Raw genomic sequence first — 12,128 nt, 5'->3', positions numbered from 1 at the left:
AAGAACTTTTTTTTCCTCTTCCTGACAGGCCTGCTGGCCCCCTCCCAGATCCATGTCAAGTCACAGCATTGTGACCCAGTATTAGTAGTTCCTCTAGCCAGGGGAGGGAGGCTTTGGGAAGAATGGACGTAGCTGCTGACGAGGCTGTCAGGGAGACTGCCTATTCCACTGCATCCCCAAAGGTGTTCTGTGGGGCGTTATTGAATTGTAAATCACAGAATTAAATCCGGTTTGTAGATCCAGCAGAGCGAGATTGAAAAAGATGGTCACATGGCCCTGCCCTTATCTAAGAATCCACCTCCTAATAAGCTCCAGATGGTCCGAAGCTGTATGTGTTGCTCCTCTCTCTGGGAAAACTTCTTTCCCCAGCCCTTTCTGTGCAGTGGGTGTTGATGCTCTGCGGACAGCCCTGAATACTATTATGCCTGAGGTCAGGCTCCTGGCTTCTCCCTGGAGACAGTATATTCGTCACTGAAAAAGAAACATGTCAGATATTTTTGCTTTAGCCACTTCCTGAGTCAGAAAACCAGGGTCTCCAAGGTGGGTAAAGAAGAAATTCATGAAAGAGGAGGCAGCCGGTGAAATCGGTACCCTCCTTACAGAGTGGGAAGGCAGAGATAATACCTATTTTGGCTTTCTCTCTAGAGGTATTTTTAGGCAGATAAAGCTGCTTTCTAAAGAATTCACTGAGTTTTGAGCTCTTTGTGCTTGAACCCACTCCTACCTTATCTTTGGGGAAGTTAATTGAGGTGTTACTATGAAAGGAGTTAACTAACCGTAATCACTTCTAACTAAAAAAAAAAAGAGAGAGAGAGAAATCAAACTAGTTTCCTTAGCTACTAAACTAGTTTTCCTAGATATGAAGAATTCTCTCTGACTTACCTAGAACTATGCTGTCCAGTACAGTGTCCGCTGCTAGTACAGTAGCTGCTAGCTTTGGGATTTCAAATGCGACTAGACACAATGTGTTCTAAGTGCAAAATAGATTTCGAAGACTTAATGCAAAAAAAGTAAGATATGCTAATTTTTAACATTGATTACATATTGACATGATCGTATTTTGAATATATCAAGTTAAACAAAGTATATTCTGAAATTTAATTTCAACTCTTTTTCTACTGTTTTTAATGTGGCTATTAGAAAATTTAAAATTACATATGTGGCTCACATATTTCTACTGAGCAGTGCTGAGGATAATGGTTCAAATATTAATAACCAAGAATAAAATTATAATATAAATTCACATTTGAATCAGTTTTTGGGACCAGAAGATAATTGGTCCTAAGTATATTGGATTATACTTTAAACAACTGGTCTTTCTAAAAAAATTGCAGTAAAAGTGGGATTTCTAAAATGTAAATCATTTCTTGAATGATTTAAATAGTTATAGTCTGTTTTGAGTAATCTTCAGTTGACACTGTCTTTAGCCAAGCATTGCTCTGTAGTTTTGCTTTTCTGCATATATCTTCTTTTTTTTTTTTTTTTTTTTTTTTTTTTTTTGCACAAAATTAATGTTTATTCCACCTTTGTGTCATATTCCTGTATCCTTCACCAATGTTACATGAGGAAAAAAACAAAAGCAAAACAAATGAAAAACTGAAATCAGAATCACTAATGTTATCAAGTAGGGAAACAAATAAATTAAAATCTAGCAGCCATCAGCAAGAGTACAGCAAAGACAATGCTGTAAAAAGAAACAAAGAAAATTGCTAGAAAACTGTATGCATTATACTCTTTCAAACCAGCAAAATATGCTCCTGCAAACAACGAAACATAAACAGAATTCTTTTCCTGTAAGGTATAGAATGCAGGTTCTTTTTTAATATTGTGGATGAGTAAAATGTGTTTGTAATGGTAATTCTACTAAGCTATTACAGAGTGGGCCAGGAACATATTTATGGATTCTGGGGATGATGTGTACGGTAATTCTTTGATTGGGAAAGTAGACACTCTAGCCAAAATGTTTTAAAAAATGAACACAGAAGTACAAGACAAAGGCGAATGAGACTTCTCTTATATCTTAGCAACATTTAGATGGAAATCAAATTTAAATGCAGTCCACTCTGCTTTTGAAGAGGCTTTGGTTCAGCTCCCAAATCTCGATTGCTTGACGCAGTCTCCTATGAGAATACTCAGAAGGTGTCTTCTTAAACAACAAACCTATTTTTAGTGGTGGAGCCGCTCTTAGTAGCTGTGTCTGCATGGGACTGATAACCAATTACTATCTTTGGAGGAAGTCCTAACCTTTCCTTGTATACCCTCCCTATATGTGTAACAGCTTCTCTGTTTTCACACTCAGTAGTCCATATTGCTATCTTATCACCTTTAGTTCTAACATTAACAACAGCTCCACATACATCATCACTGTAGTCATCAAAAGATTCTCCAATAAGGCACAGCAGTGTCTCTAGCCAAAAGCGATCGAGGTCACTTCGTCTCTGCTGTTTATTCAATGTAATTAGCCATCGTCCTCCTCGTTTGTTTTTCTCATCTTCCCACATAGGTTCAATACCATCCTTAAAAAGTGAGTAGTCACAGCCAGGCATTAAATTACTAGACAACTGGATATGGTTGTACAGAGCCCAAAAGTCTTCAACAGTATCAAACTTAGAGATCAGCCGAAGGTTTGCTTGCCAAGTTTTGCTTTTATCATTTTTAAAAAACCAGAGTGCCCATCTGTTCTGTAAAGGATGTTTAATATAGTGTTCCGGGTTAGCAACCTCCTGATTAGACTCTGTTTTCTCTTCTTCTGTAGGCGGGGGATTAGGAGTAGGGGTGGTTTCCGGTTCCACAGTCGCCATCTTAGATCGATCTCTGCATATATCTTCTCAATTGAGTAGTTAATGATCTGTAAACATACAAGTTGGACAAGTAGTTAAATGTACATGGGCCGTGCACAGCCCTGGTAAGGCAATGACAATAATCACACTATTATAGCTCTTCTCAAAGTTACGGAGTTTCTTAAAAGGTATTCCTTGTAGTCGTTAGCTTTTGGGTAGTGTCAGCATTTTTAAGTCTCAATTATAGGTACAGACGGTCTCAAACTAAATCAGATTGCCAGATATCAAACTATGTGCCAAGAATAAAAAGGTGAGTAAGTCATGATGTCTACCCTCAGAAAGAGAGCAAGAAAATTAGTGGTTAAAATACAGTGTAATAAATGTATGCACAGGGGTAAGTTATGGGAATTGAGAGGAGGTGGACTCAGTTTCTCTTAACAGTTGTTAACTAAAATATAGGCTTAATGTCTCACTAACAAACACTTGTTTCTTGGACTATGAGGGATAGTAAAAACTTCTTAAGAAAGAACTTGTTAGCCTTTTGCCCTCATCTACCTCTTATTTGGCACGCCTGCATTTGTGTGTTTGTACTTTAAGCAAATACATTAAGCTGTATAATCACTCATCCATTTAAAAAAGATAAATGTGTTTAATGAAAGAAATATACGTATGCAGTTGGAAAGGAGAGGAATTCTCAAACAATAAAAGTCTCAGGACCCCTGTGTATTCTCCAATTGCACTTAGAGAACTGCTGCTCTATAGCAAGTAAAATATTTCCTAGAACAATAAAGCTACATCTCAGTCTTAAATTAGTTTGCGTCTGTCTGAAGCATTTGAACATACTTACGTACTCTAAGTAATTCTTCTCTCAAGACTTATTTCTCGTATGATAAGGTAAGATGTAAGCAGGGTGCTGATCCTTCCTTCTCATCCCAGTGTCAGTACGTACGTATATTAAATTGCACAGGTATTATTAGTCATCTTAATTCTTTAAGGCTCTGTATAAGTCTTAGTGAAAATAACTTTGCTGAAAGTGGAATAAGGAGTGTAGGACAGTCTGGTATGTGCCTTGTCATGCTTTAGGATATTATATGTCATAGAGGTCCTTTTCTTAATAGTCTGTTTCTGCTTTGTTTTAAGAGCACATTTGCCAATTTTAAAAAATAGCCCTCAAAAGAAACTGCAAAAATTACTTAATGCACAGACCATGCAAGACGTGTTGGATTTGGGGGTATAGGTATCCTTGAAAAGTTTAGTACTTTGTACACAGCAAGCACGTGTGTACAACAGATGTGTACAACACAAAAATCCTATCCTTTTAAGAATTTACTCAGAAAAATACACTGAGATGGATGCATGTGTATAAGGAATATACAAGATAACGAATGGCTGGGAGTCATCAGCACATAAATGAATAGTATTAACATAATTTAGTAACTCTTAAATTTTTTTGTTTTTGGTATTCTTTTTCACCCTTAAAAATTATTGAGGATGCCAAAGGAGGAACTTTGAGGAACTTTTGTTTATGTGGGTTACATATACCTATCAATTTTTCCATATTTTAAATTAAAAATGAGAAATTTAAGAAATATACTTATTATTCCATTAAAAATAGCAATAATAAACCTATTACATGTTAACATAAGTAACATTTTTGACAAATAATTATTTTCCAAAAGAAAAAATATTTAGTGCAAAGAATAGCATTGATTTTACATTTTTGCAAATCTCTTTAATGTCTGGCTCAATAGAAGATAATGGGATTCTCCTGGCTGGCTTCTGCATTCAATCTCTTGTGATATGTTGTTTTGGTTGAAATACGTAAATAAAAGCCACCCTCATACAGATAGGTCATTGGAAAAGGGGAGTATTTTTTTCTTTCATACTATACCAAAACACAAGTAGTAGTTTCTTAAAGATTGGTTGCATTGTAGAATCTAAAACCATATCAATGAACTTTTCACTCATGTTAAAGTTCATGGGCCTATCTTAACACTTTAAATGGATATCATGTATTCGTCATTAGAATAATACTGGTTTTCTGAGTTATATAGATCTCCCAAATGTCAATACATTTCATTGTACAATATTTAAAAATCATATTAGTTCAATCTCATGGCAACTAATCTCATCAGAAAAGTCATGAAATATTGGGAAGTTGTCAAGTTCAAAGGCAGATAGACATTCTTTAAAATTCTAATATTCACTTGAAAGCTTGAATTTTATCATTGGCAACAATGTTTGTTTTTTGAAGTTACAGGCTTATTTCATTCATTTTCAAGAAAATGTCTCCTAAATACCTAGGTCTGAATAACCTTAGTTTATCCTCAGTCATTCTTTCAGGTAAAAATGCCCTTCTGTGAAAATGGTTTAGTTTAGCACACAACTCAGCCAAGTGCATTTCCTTGAGACAGCCATATATGTACTGTTTTGTAACATCATTGCAAATAACAAGACAGTAACAAATGCAAATAATGTCTTAATATAATGAAAGTTGTTTTGACTTTATAGGCCCCCAGGGAGTAGTATCTCAGAGACTCTCCAAGGTCTACAGACCATACTTTGAGATCCTCTGCTATAATTACACTACAGGGAGTGTAGTGTAAGAAAAGAACCTACATAGAACTTTGTTTTAGGATAATGCAAAGGAAAAAGAAACCCAAAGGGAGATAAGAAGTATGACAGTCTTATAGTTATTTGATAAAAGTTAGCACTTAATAAGTACTTACTTTGTCCCAGGCACTGTTCTAAGTGCTAAACATAGTGACTCTATGAAGTAGGCAGATACTGTGGTTATCCTCACTTTACAGATGAGAAAACGGAAGCACAGAGAAAGTTATGTACCTTGTCCGAGGTGACTCGACTACGTAGCAGAGCATACCAAGCAGTCTAATTTGACTGCCAGAGAGATGGACAAAACTAGGAAGTGAATGGCAGTACGGAAGCTAAGAAAAGAGCATTTCGAGAGGAAGGGCATAACCAATAATGTAAAAATGGTGCTGAGTGGTCAGGTAAGATACAGGACTGAAAAGCATCTATTTTCACAGTGAGATCATTGACGACTTTGGCAAGAACATCTTCAGTGGAGTGTAGGGACACAAGTCAGATAGGAGAGGGTGAGGAATGAGTGGGAGTTAGAAGAGAAGTCATGAGGAGAGAGCTTCTTCAAGAACTTTAGTTGTGAAGTGGGAGAGAAGCAGAGGGTATGACGGACAGGGAGAGCCGTTTTAAGATAGGGAAAACTTGAGCATGTTTGAGGTCTGATGAGAAGAAACAAGTAGAGGCTGAGGCTGAAGATAACAGAAAAACAAAGAGGAATAAATAGAATGAAATATCTGATCAGGAAGAGAATGGATCTAAAGCATGGGGATACCAGTTTTAGATAAGAGTGGTTCTAATGAGGAAGTTGAAGGCATTCCCTTCTCCTTAGCCGATTCTTTTTTTTTTTTTTTTTTTAAGATTTTATTGGGGAAAGGGAACAGGACTTTATTGGGGAACAGTGTGTACTTCCAGGACTTTTTTCCAAGTCATTGTCCTTTCAATCTTAGTTGTGGAGGGTGCCGTTCAGCTTCAAGTTTTTGTCCTTTCAGTCTTAGTTGTGAAGGGCACAACTCAGCTCCAGGTCCAGTTGCTGTTGCTAGTTGCAGGGGGCACAGCCCACCATCCCTTGCTGGAGTCGAACCCGGCAACCTTGTGGTTGAGAGGACGCGCTCCAACCAACTGAGCCATCTAGAGCTCAGCGGCAGCTCAGCTCAAGGTGCTGTGTTCAATCTTAGCTGCAGGGGGCACAGCCCACCATCCCTTGTGGGACTCGAGAAATTGAACTGGCAACCTTGTGGTTGAGAGCCCACTGGCCCATGTGGGAATCGAACCGGCAGCCTTTGGAGTTAGGAGCACGGAGCTCTAACCGCCTGAGCCACTGGGCCAGCCCAGCCCAGCCCAGATTCTTGAGTCTTGGCTATTTCCACTTTTTCCTCCTTCTCATATCTTTCACTGCTGTAACTCATTACTATCTTTTAGAGTCTCCATTTTACTTGTAGGAATTTCTTTAGTGAAGGTTACTGCTTATCTCCACATTGCTAAATCCAGTGGATACTGAACTCCTTCTCCTACTTGATCTCTGCCTCGTCTGATAGGACTCCCCCTCTGGCCTTCCTGTCTCCTCAATTCACCTTTCATGCTGGTTGTTTCCCAGGGTTCTGACCTTGGTTCTCTTTTCAGTTTATATTACTTTCTTATGTAGTTATGTCCACCCTCCACAAATTTAGCTAACACCTATATTCTCATTCTTTCCCTCTCTTTTCTCTCTTTTCTTTCCTCAGGTCTTGGTGTGTTTGTGTATGCGTGTGGGCATATATTACTCAAGCCCTTTTTCCAAGTTTATTTGCCTGCTAGACATTGCCATTTCAGTGACCCAGGGGTACTTCGAATTCAGCATACACACAACTCATCACTTCCAAATTTGCTTTTCTCATTCTCCACTTGGTTGCGGCACCATAATCAACTTAGTTTCCCAATCCAGAAACACGGAAGGCGCACATGACTCTTCTTTTGCCTCTTACATCTATTCAGTCACCAAGTCCTATCACTTTTACTTCCTCAGGATCTCTTGAATCTGCCCTTTGTATTTCTAGAGCCTAGGTTTAGTGCTTTATCACTTATGGCCCTTCTACAATAGCCTTTAGGTGATGAAAGTTCTTTATTAATATACATCCAGATCCATTCATCTCTTCTCCTCCCCCTGCCTAAAGCCTTTCAATGACATCAGCTATAGGATAAAGTTCAAGCTTAGCATTAACACACAAGGCACCTGTGATCTGGCCCCTAACTACCTGTGTAGTTTCTTTCTCCTGTCACTGTCGTCCCCCCCCCCAATGTATACATTGCAGTTCTCTAAATACACTTTGCTTCTTATCTCTTTGTTTTTAGTACATGCTGTTCCCTCTGCCTGAATGTCCTTTTCACCTTCTCCTTCTCTTTCCACCCTACAGAAGCCACTCAAATTGTTAATGTGACTCGTTTATTAATAATTCAGTTGTAAAGGGAAAGGACTTTCTGAATCTGTTTTCTTTTTTTTTTTTAATTGGGGAATATTGGGGAACAGTGTGTTTTTCCAGGACCCATCAGCTCCATGTCAAGTCATTGTTTTCAATCTAGTGGGGGCGGGGGCGCTGCTCAGCTCAAAGTCAAGTAGTTGTTTTCAATCTAGCTTTGGAGGGCGCATCTCACTGGTCCATGTGGGAATCAAACCGGCGACCTTGTTGTTATGGGCACCGCGCTCTAACCACGGAGCAGTCTGGCCGCCCGGAATGTTTTCTGTGGGACTCTGCATTTGCTTCTTAGGGGTTGGGAGTAGGGAGGATTTTCAAATGCTAAATACCTAAGGATTAAATTCTCAAATTCTGCTGTCTTCTGAGAGAGAGAGAGAGAGAGAGAGAGAGAGAGAGAGAGAGAGAGAGAGAGAGAGGTGGGGAGTATTTAGGTACTCTTCACCTAATGATAATACCATCCTCATAAATCTGTATAAGGCCTTCCTCTTTCTGTTGTAGTTTTCCCTTTTCATTCTTTCTCTATTTCAATTTCTTTGATTTTTTTTTTTTTTATGTATCAATTTCGACACTTTCTATTTTTCCAGATGTTGATCTAAGCCAGTGCTTCCCAACCCAGTCACGTATCTTTGCACACATGGAAAATAATATGTGTATTGCACAGTGGGGTATATGCGTCCAAAGGCTACAGGCTAAGGATTTCTGGCTACCACAGGCCGTATGGACCACCCTGAGAACTAAGAGCAACGTCTCAGCATAAGTATAACCCATCTGTGTTACTTGCCATGATACACCAGTTGAGAAGCTTGAGCTGGACTTTCTCACATATTTGTGCATAGCTCATATCCATCAGTGATGTTGCAGTGAATCACACAGCACCGTTAGTACAGCTCCTGCCTTTGGTATGAAAAAGCAAAGCAGTAAGTAATTTCATCTTAATTAACCCAGGCTTAGGTTGGCTGCTGCCATGTATGTTGAGGGCAGGAAAAGGGCAGAATGAAATGATCTCTACAAAGCAGGACAGATATATTACAATCAGGTTGGGTCATTAGACTCATGTTCCTGGAGTGGAGACGGAAAGGAGTACCTTAACATTATACACTTACAAATGCCTACTTATGCAGACCTGCAGGCAAAGGGAAGTTAGGTCTTAACAATTATTTTAAAACTTGGGCAACAAATTGATCCTGAAGAGGGCAGAAAAGCACAACATAAGTTTGATTTTTCAGTGTCATCCAGCACAGCAGTTTGCAAACTACTGTGTTTCCCCGAAAATAAGACCGTGTCTTTCATTAATTTTTGCTCCAAAAGACGCATTAGGGCTTATGTCCAGGGGATGTCATCCTGAAAAATCATGCTAGGGACTTATTTTCCGGTTAAGTCTTATTTGCAGAGAAACACAGTATGATGTCAGGTATCCTTTACACTCTGAAAAATTATCGAGGACTTCAAAAAGTTTTTGTTTATATGGATAATATCTATCAGTATGTACTGTTTTAAAAATTAAAATGGAAAAAATTAATATATATTAATTCCTTTCCAAATAACAATAAATTGATTATATTGGTAATAGAACTAACGCTTTATGAAAAGGAACTATTTTCCAAAACAAAACAAAAACGTGAGAAGACTAGCATTATTTTACGTTTTTGCAAGTGTCTAATATCTAGCAGCTGTATTCTCATGTCAGCTTCTGCATTCAGTCTGTTGCATTGCCATGTAAGCTGTGGAAGATTCCGCTGTACACTCATGAGAGGATGAGAAAGAAAAGAATTATCATGAAACTACAGAATTAGTATGAGAATAGTTTTAACCTGCAGACCTGACAGGGTCTCTGAGACCCTATGGATTCCCCAGAACGTGCTTTTTGAGAAGTGCTGATCTAGCAGAAGGGATGCATGCCAGGCTCTGTGTCTGGAGTTTGATGAACCTAGGTGTCTGTTTTGTGCTCTACTAGATGCTGGGTAAGTGATGTAGAATGGGTACATGGTTAAGTCGGAACTTCCTCAAAGTTTTCATTTAAAATCACTTCACTTTCTTCATTAAGGTAATTTATTAAATGCATAAATAAATCTGTGTATTTAATTTTTTTATCACAGAAACATCCTTTTCCCACCATAACTCATTTTTAGTTCGGGGCTTTGTGCTATAGCACAAAATAGATGCCCAACAAATATTCGTCAAATACATTTTCTTAGGGTCTATACAGCTGTAACTGACTAGATGCCAGTAGTTGTACATCTTTCATTGAACTCTGTGAACTAATGAGAGCAGGATGTGCGCTAATGACAACTGTAGGTCCAGATAATAAAAAAATTATCTTGGCTTCACCCAGGTGAGCAAGGTACAAACCTGTTTCTGTTGGATAAAAGAGGATTTCTTGCTCTTTTCACCTTCTGCCAGAGGTACCATCAGGGAGTACCCAGACTGAGTCTAGTAAAATAATAATAGCTGCCTTTTATTGAATGTTTGCTGAGTGTCAGGTACTGGGCTAGGCATGCATCGCATGTCATTTCATCTTTAAAATGAACTTTCACAAAGTCTCTTAGCTGGTACAATCTAACTCTAGGGTCTTTAATCATCTGACTGCTCTGCCTTGAGGAAGAGACCTAGATCGGGGGTAAGAGTAGGAACAGAAAGGCTGTTTTTTAGGTTTGGATCTAACTCTTCATATAATTAATGTAGATGAGAGGAGACTGATGAGATAGAGATGATTCATTGCTTTTATCTCTGATGTGGCACCAGCTCAACAGCAAAGAATGGGCCTTAATTACTCTTCTGGATGCTGATCAATCCTGGTTGGACATCCAAACTGAGGTCCAATAGAGCAAGGGTGGGATTTGCTGGACCTGTCACTTGACAGTTACTGAGAGACTCCTGAGCACAGAACCTTGGTAAATACAAAAGCAGTATTCTTTGTGTTCACAATAAATGTAAAAATGAGTGGGGTTTTAAAATACTTGTACACAGAATAGCATACCAGGAAATATAAGTTAAAGTACCTACTAGTAGTAACCTTTGAATGAAACTTTTGTACCACACATGTGGCTAACTGTGCTCTGATTAAATGTTTCCCCGTGGCTTAGCAACTTTGGTGATAAGGATAAAAGAAATTTTCATAGAAGATAATAAACAAAGTTTCTTATTCTCAGTCCCTCCCTTGGAGATAAATTCTGGATTCAAATGCAGGCCGAGAAAATAGGTCAAGAACACTCCATCTTATACCTCCCAGTCATAATTTCATCATGGGACTCCCTAAGCTGCTAAAGGAGCTAAAACTGGTTTTGACTTATCCTCAAAGCGACTGTGTAGAGCTTTTCCAAGAGCTGATTGGTGCTCACAAAAATCTGTGGTGGTGGAAAAGTGGGAGATCTTTCTTAAAGAACCAAGGAATAGTTTCTCAATTTTCAAAGATATAAAAGTTAGAAATTAATTACAATCGATGATAACACTGTGGAATCTTAGATATAGAAAAAAAATCTTAGAAATCATCTCGCACAAGCCCCTTTTTTAGATGATGAAACTAAGACTCAAGATTTAAGTGACTTGGCCATGTTTATATAACTTATTAGTGGTAGATCTGAGACTAGAATTGAGTACTAGTAAGTAATTTCCTTCTCACCCTTCCTACCGTGTTTCCCCGAAAATAAGACCTAGCCAGACAATCAAATTTAAGACCAAATTTAATATAAAACCTGGTCTTATTTTACTATAAGACCGGGTATTATAATATAACATAATACAATAAATATAATATATAATCATATAATACTGGGTATTATATTAATTTTTGCTCCAAAAGACTCATGAGAGCTGATTGTTCGGCTAGGTCTTATTTTTGGGGAAACACGCAGTTTGCTAGTTTCTTCAGTGCTCCTGAAAGTTCTGAGTATTTCCATAATCTTCTTACTAGTCAGGAAGATGACCGTGACCCAGGATATTTGTATTTAGGAAGAGTTCAGTCTCAGTTTTACTTTTCCCTGCAATTAAGATCAAGATGATCCTCTCCCCCCCCCCTTTTTATTTTTTTTGTTGGGAAAGGTGAACAGGACTTTGTTGTCTGTTCAGTCATAGTTGTGGAGGGCGCAGCTCAGCTCCAGGTCCATTGCCGTTGTTAGTTGTAGGGGGCGCAGCCCACCATCCCTTGTGAGAGTTGAACCAGCAATCTTGTGGTTGCGAGCCCGCCCGCACTCCAGCCAACTGAGCCATCTGGCCACCCGGGAGCTGAGCTGCAGCTCATTGACTAAATTCTAGTTGCAGAGGGCGCAGCTCGCTGGCCCATGTGGGAATCGAACCGGCA

General features: G+C 38.7%; 2 protein-coding genes across 7 annotated transcripts in view; one reads left to right on the top strand and one right to left on the bottom strand.

Annotated features, from left to right (window-relative positions):
* The window catches only part of CERS5 (ceramide synthase 5), a 30,030-nt gene that overhangs the window by 4,100 nt on the left and 13,802 nt on the right, over positions 1 to 12,128 (top strand). The window lies entirely within an intron of this gene.
* LOC308501573 (eukaryotic translation initiation factor 4E) lies at positions 1,507 to 2,809 on the bottom strand. Its single transcript, XM_081058093.1, has one exon. It carries the CDS (start codon positions 2,799 to 2,801, stop codon positions 2,148 to 2,150), a length of 654 nt encoding a protein of 217 aa, XP_080914219.1. The 5' UTR covers positions 2,802 to 2,809; the 3' UTR covers positions 1,507 to 2,147.

Source organism: Rhinolophus hipposideros, assembly GCF_964194185.1.
Source record: "Rhinolophus hipposideros genome assembly, chromosome: 9".
Classification (NCBI taxonomy): Eukaryota; Metazoa; Chordata; class Mammalia; order Chiroptera; family Rhinolophidae; genus Rhinolophus; species Rhinolophus hipposideros.
This window is presented reverse-complemented; position numbering and strand designations above follow the sequence as displayed.